This window comes from Rhinolophus ferrumequinum, chromosome X (assembly GCF_004115265.2).
Source record: "Rhinolophus ferrumequinum isolate MPI-CBG mRhiFer1 chromosome X, mRhiFer1_v1.p, whole genome shotgun sequence".
Classification (NCBI taxonomy): Eukaryota; Metazoa; Chordata; class Mammalia; order Chiroptera; family Rhinolophidae; genus Rhinolophus; species Rhinolophus ferrumequinum.
The window spans coordinates 113,731,978-113,744,366 of record NC_046284.1 but is presented as its reverse complement, the minus strand read 5'-3'; the positions used below and the strand labels follow the sequence as shown (position 1 = coordinate 113,744,366).

Below are 12,389 nucleotides of genomic sequence, written 5' to 3'. Positions count from 1 at the left end.
CCGTTCCTCTCCACTGTTCACCCTTATTCCACCCCACTAGACCCCGAATTCCAGACATACTAGAGTGGTTGTTTAGAAGCCCCAAACAATTCACATTTATTATCTCATGATTTCTGTGGGTTAGAGATTCAAGAGCAACTAATCTGGGTGGTTGTGCTCCAGGGTCTCTCGTTGGGCTGTAGTCAAGATGTCGGTCAAGGCTGTAGTCATATGAAGGCTCGACTGGGGCTGGAGGATCCACTTCTAAGATGGTTCCCCCACATGGCCGTTGGCAGGAGGCCTCATGTCCTTGCTACATGGGCTCCTTGTTAGGACTGCTTGAGTGTCCTCACAGCATGGCAGCTGGCTTCCCCAGAACAAGTGATCTGAGAGACAAAGGAGGACCATCCTACAGTGCTTACCCCCCTCTTCTGGGAGCACTTTCCCGGTGTTTGAGGTCCAGTTCCCTAGAAGCAGAACCTGAGATTCTTGGAACGTGACACATCAAATGAATAAAATAAATATCTGAATAACTGAATAAACCCTTCTGGTAGAGAATCAACATGCTTAGCCTCTCTGGGCCTATGTCCATTTCTGGGGAGCCAGCTGAGCAGGAGCCATTTTGTCCTGTCAACCATGGCAATGGGCAAAGCCCCAGAGCAGGTCTCCACATCCTGAGTAGCAGCACCTTCCAAGTTCATGTGACCTATCCAGGCTTTTTGTTGCAAAATTAGAATGAAAATATATTTCTCATTTGTGGGTAGGGGAGTATTAATATTAAAATATGACATATATTTTTAAAAGGAACCTTAGCTCGAGTTTCAATGAGTTCTTGGCTAAAAGTAAATTTTTCCTGGCTTGCCACATCCTGGCTGAGTACATGTTGTTACACATGGAGCAATGAGGGAAGGACTGCCATTTGCAATATTAATTGTAATCTAAACATTTGTTTCTTTCACAAGATGCAGGCATTGGATTTCAGCTTAGATAACCAAAACTTTTGGACAAGGGTATATTGTCCATATCGATAGCAGAGTTTTTCCTCCTTTCTCTAACACATGGAGAAAAAAGGGAGCCACTGAGGTCCCCCTGCTTTCTTGGGTTATCATACTCCCCAAATTGTTCACTTCAAAAAGTCTGAAGAGAAGCAAAGAAATCTCCCCAGTTTGTTCTGCTTTCCAGCTGCTAAGTCTAATGTAAGGCTCATACTATTTTCCTGAAGTGAAATAGTTTATTGGGAAGAAAGGGCTTTTCATATCTAAATCTCATGTTTAGTTTTTTTTGGGTTTTTTGGTTTTGTTTTTAAACCACAAAGCTAGTTTTCCTTCCCCATCTCTTTTCCTGGGATAGTTTCTGGCTCTGGTGACTTTCTGCCTTTCCAGGACCTTCCTGATTCCTGTGTTCCAGGCCCCTCATGAGATTCAGTCCTCTGAATGTTCAACAAACGGACCCATTTAGAATCAGTCATGAAGCAGTAGAAAGGGGTGGGAAGGTCTTGAGTTTCTTTGTAAGGAGATTGGTGGTTACACCTAGCCTGACCTAACAATGGGGAGTGCTTTGTTACTAGTCACAGAGCTAGAAAACCCAGGCCCTTGGATGCCATTTTGGGAAGGTAAATTTGTAAATGAAAAAAACATCAGACCGGTCTCACAACTGCTTTCTCCTCCTTCCAAACCCCCAACCCATTGTTGTTTGTGGTTTTAGAGATATTTAAGTGAAAACAAAGGTGATGACAAAGACATTTGAGTACTTTTGCTGTATTCAGGATCCTCATTTTTGTTCAAAAGAGAATCCAAATGATCGTTTTCCTCAGTATTTCCACAAGGAAATTTCACTCATCTCCCCTGGAAAGGGAGCGGTAGGGCAAACGCTTCTCTCTGTCTGCCTGATGGTAGAGGGGAGCTGACTGATTGAAAGGCAGGGTGGCTGGTCTGTGACTCCTTTCCTCTCTGCTTGGCCAGTGGGACATGCGATGCACAGCCAGGGCCCATGCAGGGGGCTGCGCCCATGGGCTTGGTGCCAGAACATATGGGTTCTGAGCAACAGATTTTCATGCGGAACGCAGGAAGCGGTCCCCGGGTCCAAGCTGCAGTTCTTTAGCACAGCTCATGGGCTTATTGGGCCCTCACTCGGCCATCAATAAAGCAGACAGTAGGCTAGCAGATGTTGAAGTAAGATGCCATTTGTCAGAACAGTCAGGGGAGGTGGGTCTCCATCACCCAGACTCCTGACACTGAGTGGCTCCTGGACGGCCTCGCCTAGATGTTTCCCACGAACTTCAAACTCACTACGCTGAAAAAGCAAGCTCCCCCTCACACCTGCTGCTCCCATGCTTCCCATGTTGGTGAGTGGCCTCTGTGTTCTTGGGGTACCCCAGGCTGATATTCTGGGTGTCGGAGCGTAAGAGGCCTTTGAAGCCTCTTTTCTCACCATCCCTATGCAGTGCCCCTCTGGTTGGCTGCACCCTGCTTATCACTCAGGTCTCCACTGGGACATCATCTTCCCCTGAGTCTTTGCTGACCCTCAAGGCTGGATACTCCTGGAGCCCCCACACTTCCCTACCATCGTCCTAATTCCACTGAGGCATGTTTGGCTAGTTATTTCTCTGCCTCCTGCTAGACTTCACGTTCCTTGTAAACAGGGTTTGGGGCTTGTTCATCCTTGAGTACCAGTGGCAGCATAGGGCCTGCCTGTAGTAGCTGTTCAATAAATAGTTCTTGGCCCAAGAGTAGCTGATGTTGTAGAGTGTAATATCACAAAACAAGCTTGGGACCTGAGGCTTGGGCTCAGAATGTACTATTTGTGTGATCTTGGGTGAGTTGCTTAATTTCTTGATCCTCAATTTCTTCACTAATAAGATGGGGATAATAACCACTTCCTAGGCTGCGATGCTGAAATTTACTGCAGTAAATCCATGCAAAGCACCTAGAGCCGTGTGTAACGTATAGTGTTCTGTGTTTTGTAATATCTATTAATAGTCATCATAGTAATATAGTTAGCCTTAGTGAAAAGGAGAAGGCTATATAACAAAAAGTTGGAACTAGAAATCAGGCATGCTGAGTGCCTGCACAGTAGGTTTAGACCAGGTGGGGAGTTGGTTGGGAATCGAAGTTTCTAGCTTGGGCAGTAAAAATGGAGGAGCAGATGGGATTACTCTGGGAAAGAATGGACAAAGAGGGTCAGGGGAACTGAAGACAGAACCTTGAGAAATCTTAAATCTGGGGATAAGAGGAGTCAACAGGAAAGAAAGTAGGAGACCGTGGCTTATCAGATGCCAGGGACTGAGGTTTTAAAGGGTAGTCAACGGTTCTGTGCTGAGCAGAAGGTCTGGAGAAGACGAGAAGAGGCAACTAGAATCTGCTAAATAGGAGAGCAGTGGCACTCTTGGGGACAAGCCTTTTCAGAAGAGGCAGGAAGGAAGAAGCCACACACACGAGGTTAGAGAGGGCCAGGTTAGGGATGACGTGGGCACACGTGTGCTGCGTGTGTGTTTCTGTAACGCAGGTTCGTGTGTGGGTACAGGACTGATGTCAGTACAGTTGTTGGTTCACATGGAGGGTTTTTCTCTCAGCATGTTGTTTTGCATCAGTGCCTGCTAGCAAAGTAGTCGAGCACAGCTGAATGTGGTAACCTCGGAGGTAGGGGGAGACATGGCGCCCAGGCTTCCTGGGTCTTCGCTTGGCTATTGGGTGCCTGCTCTGTCTGAAAGGGCTCTGGGGGCAGGCCTTAACCATCTTTGTGAATTCATTCACTGATTTTGTAACACTCAGCAGCAGAACCCTCTTTGTTTACTCCTTCCATCACGCTTACACGCACAACCTTATTTAAGGTAAAAAGTCATGCGTACTAGATGGTTTCTTTATTAGGAATTTAATATATTTTTTAAATTTCTGTGTTCTTTATTATGATTATTATTTTTGTTAGTCTTGGGTTAAATTTTTCATTTCTTCCCCAACCTTATTGCTCCGATAAGCCTTGCTATTTTTAATTTCAGCTCGTGAAGCGCTGGTTTTTCACAATGCATGTGTGCACTTATAGATGATATCCCCATGACTCCTTTTCCTAAGGTTGAACAATGCTGGGAGGAGGGACAGGAGGGAAGAGCAGGGTCTATGGAAGGTTTTCCCAAGGATCAGCAGACCTGCCCATGCTTGGCTGCAACTTGCTCTAAATCCGTTTCCCCATAGTGACTGTTTTCCTGAGTGCTCTTCATGGTGTATTTGGATGGTTATGGTTTTGCTTTTTTTTTTTTTTAAATTTATTGGGGTGACAATTGTTAGTAAAATTACATAAATTTCAGGTGTACAATTCTGTATCCTCTCTGATCTTTTGCTGCAGTCTGAACAAGCGTCCGAGGCTGAGTTACACCCCCAGCTGAACAGAGCCCCCTCTCAAGCTGCAGAGAGTAGTCCAACAAAGAAGGTATGGCCAGCACGGATGTGCCACTGTCGTGGTGCCATGAGCCCTCCCCTGGGCCTCTGTCCGCACATCTACTCTTTAAGGTTCTCAGGTCCTGACGTGAATGTTAATGACCTAGATTTCGTAGAATTGGGGTTCTTTGTGAAGATGGGATCCTGATGATTCCTAGGCTGGACCTTGATGTCGCTGACAATTTGTACTTTCTTCTTCAGCCTCCCAGCTAAATATGGCAGCCTTGCTTTCGGCAAGATGAACGATTGCGGTGGGGAGGGACAGTGGCCTTTAGCAGAACGTGGCACACTGCTAAGCCTCTAGGAAGGCCTCTGGAGGGCACAGTAGTTCCCCACCTCCATCTTTCTGCTGTGGTCTCTGCGTCCCAGCGTCTTCACCTCAGCCCAGCCGTGTCACTGAGTCACACGTCACTTGCTCAATAAGCAGCACTCACTGTGCTGTCCTTTCATCTTCTCACCCTCTTCCGTCCTTCCCCATTTTCTCAGCCCCTTCTCCCAGGATAGAGAGCGAGCCCTGGGCTCGGGAACACAGGTGAGGCAGGGGCCTCTGACAAGCATGCCAACTGTCTCCTTCCAGAAGACACTGGCTCTGGAGCTTGACTTCATGTAGGAATTGGGGGTAGGAGAATGCTGAGTACATGACTGAGACCGTTACAAAACTTATAACACAGTCCAAAAAGCCCAAAGTGAGGCAAAAGCGAATTTTGTCTTCAGTTAGAAAAGGCTCCGTGGTGTAAGATGTGCATAGAATTTAGAAAAGAAAGGAAAGGAGGGTGGCTGGGCCCCTGGAATCTCATTCATGTCCTTCCAGGTGACAAAAAGAGGTAATAGGCTGCAGGCATGAAAAAAAAATGAGGAAGAAAGGAAGTCCCCTGGAATCTCACGCCCTGTCCCTCCAGTTCTTGCTGAGCCATGAATAGTCGAGTGTGGAGTTTGAATAGAGCACATGCTTGCCCTTGGGGATGGGCTTAGAGGAACAGAGGGCATTGGCATGATGGGGGAGAGCATTGCCTTTTTCAGCTTTTTGCGTTTTTCATTTTGTTTGTAATCTGCAGGATGTGACACACTCTCAGCCCCCATCAAAGCCTATCCGTAGGAAACTACGACCTGAAAATCAAGCTACAGAAAACCAAGAGGCGTCTACCACCGTTGGCGGGCCAGCTTCTGTGGGAGCCGTGAAACCCCATCCAACAGTCCAAAAGTAAGTAGAACAGATAAGTGAGAGCAGGGTTGGAGACTTGGTTTTACATCTTCATGTACATGTTTACTTTACACTCATACCCATAAACAGGCATGTTTTTATGATTGTAGTCTTACCTTCCTCATCTATATGATAGGGTTATATTTTCCAAGTCACATAGAAAGAGGCTTTCTAAGCTGTGGGACTTATCCTGACCCAAGGGACAAGCCAGGACAAGGCCGTGGTGTGTTTTGGTTTGGTTGGATTTCTCCTCTTCCTCTCCTTCTGATTTCTGTCTTGTGCTGGCTGTCATTTTCTTGGGAAGAAGACAGTGATGTAAGTGTCAGTTTTCCCTCCTTGCCTGTGTTACCTGATGTTTCCCTCGGGCAACTGGCTAGGTTCATGACCCTCAGACCCAACTTTCATAGACATGGCATGTAATTTTTTTAATTAATTGATTTTTAATTATAATCGACATATAGTTTTATATTAGTTTCAGGTGTGCCACATAGGGATTCAACATTTATATTCCTTACAAAGTGATCACCCCGTAAGTGTAGTACCCATCTGTCACCGTACATAGTTATTGCGATGTTATTGACTCTATTCCCTATTCTATATTTTACATCCCTGTGATCTTTTCAATCCCCATGAAGAGTTTCTGTTGTTTATCATCTCAGCACAGAATGGTCACCTACAGAGCCTCCAAGATATCTATGTAACCAGCTATAACAGACATTGGAGGGGGCAGGGACCGAGAGCAATGCTCTGGACAAACCATCTTTCTGCAGAAGGCTTTGGCTTTAAGAAGGGCGATCACTTGCCTCAGTTTCCCTGTCGTGAAATTGAGCCAGGTGTTGAGGGCAGAAACCTGCTGTGCATGACTTCAAGTGAGCCCAACTGGCCACTAATGTAAATGGTCAAGATACATCATGACACTGCTCTAGGGGCCTTGCAATCTCAGTGGCTGCTGTGGGTTTTCTCCTGCTTACACGGTGATGGAAAGAAAAGCAACAGGTTCTGTGGGTGCAGCTTGCCTTTGAAGCCAAAGCCCCATTCTGAATCTGGGCAGCACTCTTCTTTAGACGCTGCTTTTGGTTTTGGTTTTTCCGAATGGACAGTTCCCTGGTGCTGTCAGTGCATAAAGGAAGTAGATTTTGTCCTTAATGGTCATCTGCCAGCCACCCTCAAGCCTAGAGGATAGATCTTTATCAGAGATAAAGATGGCTAAACTTGCCTGTTCTACCCCAGCTTTGCACTTTAATCTCTGCTTCACATGAATGCTAGTTAGTTAGTGGAGGCTGCAACATCCTCCAAAGTGGATTGGCAGGGCAGCTGGCCGAGTTCACGCAGAGATCTTTTTCATTTTCTTTTCTTCATCTGTTTTTAACAGCTCTATGAAGATATAGTTCACATAGCATACAATTCACCCTTTTAAGTGTACAGTTCAGAGATTTTTAGTATATTCACAAAGCTGTGCAACCATTACCACAATCTAATTTTCAAACATTTTCATCACCCTGAAAACAAATTCTGTGCCCATTAGCAGTCACTTTCCATTCTTTCTTCCCCCAAATCCTACGCAACTACTAATCTAGTGCTTTCTGTCTTTATAGATTTGCCTCTTCTGGCTATTTCGTGTAAATGGAATCATACATGTGGCCTTTTGTGTTCTTTGATTTAGCATAGTGTTTTCAGGGTCCATCCATGTTATAGCCTGAATCAGAACTTAACTTTTTACTGCTGAATAATGGCCCATTGTATGGATAGACCACATTTTAGTCATCTATTCATCAGTTGATGACCATTTGGGTTGTTTCTACTTTTTCTGCTATTACGAATGATGCTGCTGTACCATTTGTGTACAAGTTCTTGTGTGGACTTACATTTTCAGTTGTCTTGAGTATATACCTAGGAGTGGGATTGCTGGCCCTTACGGTAAGTCTATGTTTTACAGTTTAAGGACCTGCCAAACTGTTTTTCTCAGTGGCTGCAGCATTTTACAATCCTGCTAGTAATGTATGTATTAGTTCCAATTTATCGTCCTTGCCAATACTTATTATTATCTGTTTTTTTTAAATTATAGCCATCCTAGAGGGTATAAAGTGTATCTCATGGTTTTGATTTGCATTTTCATGATGACTAAGGATGTTGAGCATCTTTTCATGTGCTTATTGGCTATTTGTATATCTTCTTTGGAGAAATGTCTATTCAGATCCTTTGCCCATTCGTACTTGGATTGTTTATCTTTATTTTTAGTTATGAGTTCTTTACATATTATAGATACAAGTCCTTTGTCAGTATATGATTTGCAGTTATTTTCTGCCATTCTGTATGTCGTGTTTTCACTTTCTTGACGGTATTATTTGCAATACAAAAGTTTTAAATTTTGATGAAGTCCAACTTATCAATTTTTTTCTTTGTTGCTTGTACTTTTGGTGTCATATCTAGGAAACCAATGCCTAACCCAAGTTTATGAAGATTTGTTCCTGTGTTTGCTTCTAAAAGTTTTATAGTTTTAGGTCTTAGATTGAAGCCTATGGTCTATTTTGAGTTCATTTTTGTGTGTGTATAGTATGAGGAAGGGGTACAACTTCATTCTTTTGCATGTGGATATCCAGTTGTCCCAGCACCATTTGTTGAAAGGAGATATTTATCTGCCAATTTGGTGACTGTCCCTCACCATGATACTCTGTCACTAGGTAAGTAACCACATGGTGTCAGGCTGAGAGACCAGCACCCACAAGCAACACAAATCGTGCTAAAATGGCAGGGATGTAAGCTTTGGAATCAGGGAACTTCATATAACTTATTTTAATCCACAGACCACTTTATTTTGGAGTGATAAGAAGCAAGTTAGGATTCATAACGTTTTAATCCCTGAAGAGACAGCCAGCCAGACACATGGTGGTTAGTCTATACGGTCCTTTCTCAACCAGGGTTCTAGGAGAGAATTAAGCTCTGAAGCCCTTAGACATCCATTGTCTATAGTAAGTTAACCTTTCTTCTGTTCATCTAGAGCAGGGGTGTTCAAACTGCGGCCCACAATCCATTGTTAATTGGCCTGCAGCAAATTCCAAAAATATATTTAGTTTACTTAAATAAACCAGGTGAGGTACTATGTACTTCACTTCGAGTGAGTGGCCCGGCTGTTTGTGTATTTTATCGCATATGGCCCTTGGTGAAAAACGTTGAAAAAAGTTTGGACACCCCTGATCTAGAGTCATCTCTACTATGTGTTATCTTTGGGGAAATTGAGAAAAGAGTCACAAGTCATTTTCTTAATTCTCTAACAGAACACTGGTTAAGAAAGGCTAAAAAAGGGTCATCAGCTCTTTGGGAAACGAGCATCAGAACTGGCCTATGATAAGAAACAAATTCTCCTTCAGATGTAATTATTGTCTACTCCATTTAGGGCAAAGCAACTAATAAAATGTTCCTTCCAAGTGAGCTGCTGAGTCCAGGTTATAAGTAATAAACAGCTCTCAGATTGTATCGTCATTAATGAGCTTCCCATAGGAACAAAAGTGGGTTTTCATAAAAATAATTTGGTTTAGTTGGTTTCCCCCCACATCTCGTGTATTTGCTTTGGATGCACTTTGGGAAAATAGAATGGTCTGTGCAGTCTGGAGATAGAGGATGTTGTGTGACAGTAGTACGGCTGAGCCTATGCCGGCCTCTCTGGCTTCTGCTCTTCTCTGTAACCTCAGACAAGGTTACAGGGAGGTGTCCTGTACTGCCCCAGGGCGTGCCCCATAGCCACTGTCTGCTCACCTGCATGGTGTTCGTTATGTGCCTGGGGTCACGTTTGGCAGTACTAGAATGTCTGTGGGGTCCATGATTGGCATCTCAAATGAAAGCCTACCATTTTCAAGTAGAGAAAAGGCAATACAAGTTCAGTGCATAGAAGCTGTACTCAGAATTCCTTGTGAGAAACCAAGGCCCACGGTGAAGGTTAAAAAGATTTTTCTCATCTAGAGACCCCAGTTTATATTCTTTCAAATATTAGTTTAACTGCTTGAACAAAAACCAGGTAACAATTGCTCAAATAACATAGAAATTAACTTATTTTGAATGTAAAAGTCTGAGTTGATGAGTGTTCCAGAAGCATAGGGTAGCTTTTTCAAGGAACCCAGGTACCTTCTGTCTTCTTGTTCTGGATCCCCGTGGGGGTTGCCTGTATCCATATGGTAGAAGATGTCTCTCCATGAACATGTTCCGGCTCCCCGCCCCAGGAAAAGAGAAGGAACAAATGGAGAGAAAACGGATTACTTTTCAGGGCATGGCTCGTAAGGGGCACACATCACTTCTCTCTGATCCCTTTGGCCCAAACTTTGTCATACGGCCTTACCTACCTGCAAGGGAAACAGGGAAATGTCATTTCTAGCTGGATGGCCATGTGCCTAGCTCACACTCAGGATGATATGCAACTGAAAATAAGAATAGGCTTTTGAGGATACTCTGCCACAAAACCTTGAGTGGAACGGTGCCTCCAAGTGCTGCAATTCTAAATCGATAGCATAATAAGCAACAGAACTGTGCAAGATTAATGTCTGCTGAACTGTTATTCCTTTATCTTCCTCCTTGGAAATCAGGCTGGTTAGACCCCAGCCTGGAACAGTGAATAGCAATATTAGGAGAATATGAACAGGCAAACTCTAGAAGCACTTTAAAGAGGGTAAGGCAAGCTAGCCTTTGCTGAACCCTTCAGAGGTATGCTGGGCCTAATCCTCTCTTTGCATTATTTAGGGCTCCTGTGGTTGCAAATAATAAAAAGCAACTTGAGGTAGCAAAACCATGTACTTCATTATAAGGATATAGGGGTGACTCATGGAAACTGGTGGCAGGAATGGACTGAAGAGATGATTGTAAACCTTTTGGGGCTCCTTCTGATTCTTCTTAATTTTCTTAGAGAGTTTTTTGTCATTTTTATCTATGATGACTTCTTGACCACCTTCAGCTCCATGGCTTACATTCTCACACTGCAGGGCCAGGCTGGACTGAACTCTTAGCCATAACTCACATCCCTGGGAGAGAGAATGTGGTCAGCTCAGCATGAGCCAGCATCCATGCAAGTGTGAAAATAGAGAGGAGGTTTCCTTACAGCAAATAGGGCTGCCTGCCAGGAGCCCATCCCTGTGGAGGAGGGGGAAGGGAATGAAGACAGTTCCCAGAGAAGGGAGAAACTTTTATAAGCTGGGCACACACAGTGTGGTAGTAGTTTAAGAAGGGGCATCCAGTTCTTAGCAACAAAGTTGGTCGTTTGTTTTTTTAATTTTGAGTATAGATTCAAAGAAAATTACAGAAATAGTATAAAGAAGTACTGTGTATCTTTCACCTAGTTTCTCCCAATGATTACATTTTACCTAACTATAGATAATAGCAAAACCACGAATTTGGCACTGGGAAAGTGTATGTGTATGCAGTTGGCCCTTGAGCAACATAGGAGTTAGGGTCACAAACCTCCATGCAGTTGAAAAATCCATGTATAAGTTTTTACTCCCCCAAAACTTAGTTGTCCCTAGGTATCTGCCGGAGATTGGTGCCAGGACACCCTGCAAATACCAAAATTCATAGTTGGTCAAGTCCCGTATATAAAATAGGTCAGTCCAATAGTTTAGTGGTTACCAGAGGGTCGGGGTGGGGTGGTAGAAGAGGGTAAACGGCATCTAATATATGGTGATGGAAGGAGAACTGACTCTGGGTGGTGAACACACAACATGAGATATAGATGATGTATTACAGAATTGTACACCTGAAACCTATGTAACTTTACTAACCATTGTTACACCAATAATTTTAATTTAAAAAAAATTAAAAAATTAAATAAATAAAATGGGTCAATCAATGCATATAGTCAGCCCTCTGCATCCGTTGACTCCCAACCGTGGATCAAAAACAGTACAGGTGTTTATTGAAAAAAATCTGCATGTAAGTGGACCCATGCAGTTCAAAACTGTGTTGTTGAAGGGTCAACTATAGTTCTGTGTTATTTTTCACATGTGTAGACTCTTGTAGCCAGCACTGTTATGAAGATACAGGAGTCACACCTACCCTCTCTTCCCTACCATTCCTTACCCCTGGCAATAACTGACCTGTTTTCTGTCTCTACAATTTTGTCATTTTAAGAATGTGATATAAATAGAATCACACAGCATGTGACCTTTTGAGTTTGGCTTTTTTCACCTGGTATAATACCCTTGACATGCATCCAAGTCTTTATGTATCTCAATCAGTACTGCAAAGCAGTATTGTATTGCATGGATGTACCACAGTTCTTTTAGCCATTCACCTGTTTGGAGACATTTTGGTTATATCTAGTTGTTGAGTGTTACAAATAAAGCTGCTGTGAGCATCTGTGTACAGGGTCTTGGGTATACCTAAGTTTTCATTTCTCTGGGATAAATATCCAGGAATGTGATTGCTGATCCAGGTTTGTTTTCTAAAGAAACTGCCAAGTCGCTTTCCAAAATGGCTGTACCATTTTATGTTCCCACCAGCAATGTTTGAGAGATTCAGTTTCTCCACATCCTTGCCAGCATTTGGTATTGTCACTATTTTTTTATTTTGCTTTAGCTGTTCTAATGAGTGTGTAGTGCTGTCCCATTGTGGTCTTTCTCTAATGGCTAGTAATGTTGAACATTTTATCATGTGTGTATTTACCATCGTATATCCTTTTTGGTGACATGTATCTTCATGTCCTTTGCCCATTTTCTAATTGAATTTTTTTTCTTTTTACTGTTGAGTTTGGGAGTTCTTTATATATTCTAAATACAAATCAATTGTCTTATCTGTGGTTT

General features: G+C 43.3%; 1 protein-coding gene across 6 annotated transcripts in view; it reads left to right on the top strand.

Annotated features, from left to right (window-relative positions):
* REPS2 (RALBP1 associated Eps domain containing 2) overlaps nucleotides 1-12,389 on the top strand; it is a 207,795-nt gene that overhangs the window by 175,376 nt on the left and 20,030 nt on the right. For all 6 annotated transcript variants that reach the window (XM_033109693.1, XM_033109675.1, XM_033109684.1 and 3 more), the window contains 2 exons: nucleotides 4,318-4,401; nucleotides 5,465-5,610. In XM_033109693.1, the coding sequence (XP_032965584.1) occupies nucleotides 4,318-4,401; nucleotides 5,465-5,610 (230 nt within the window). The remainder of the gene's footprint in view (nucleotides 1-4,317; nucleotides 4,402-5,464; nucleotides 5,611-12,389) is intronic.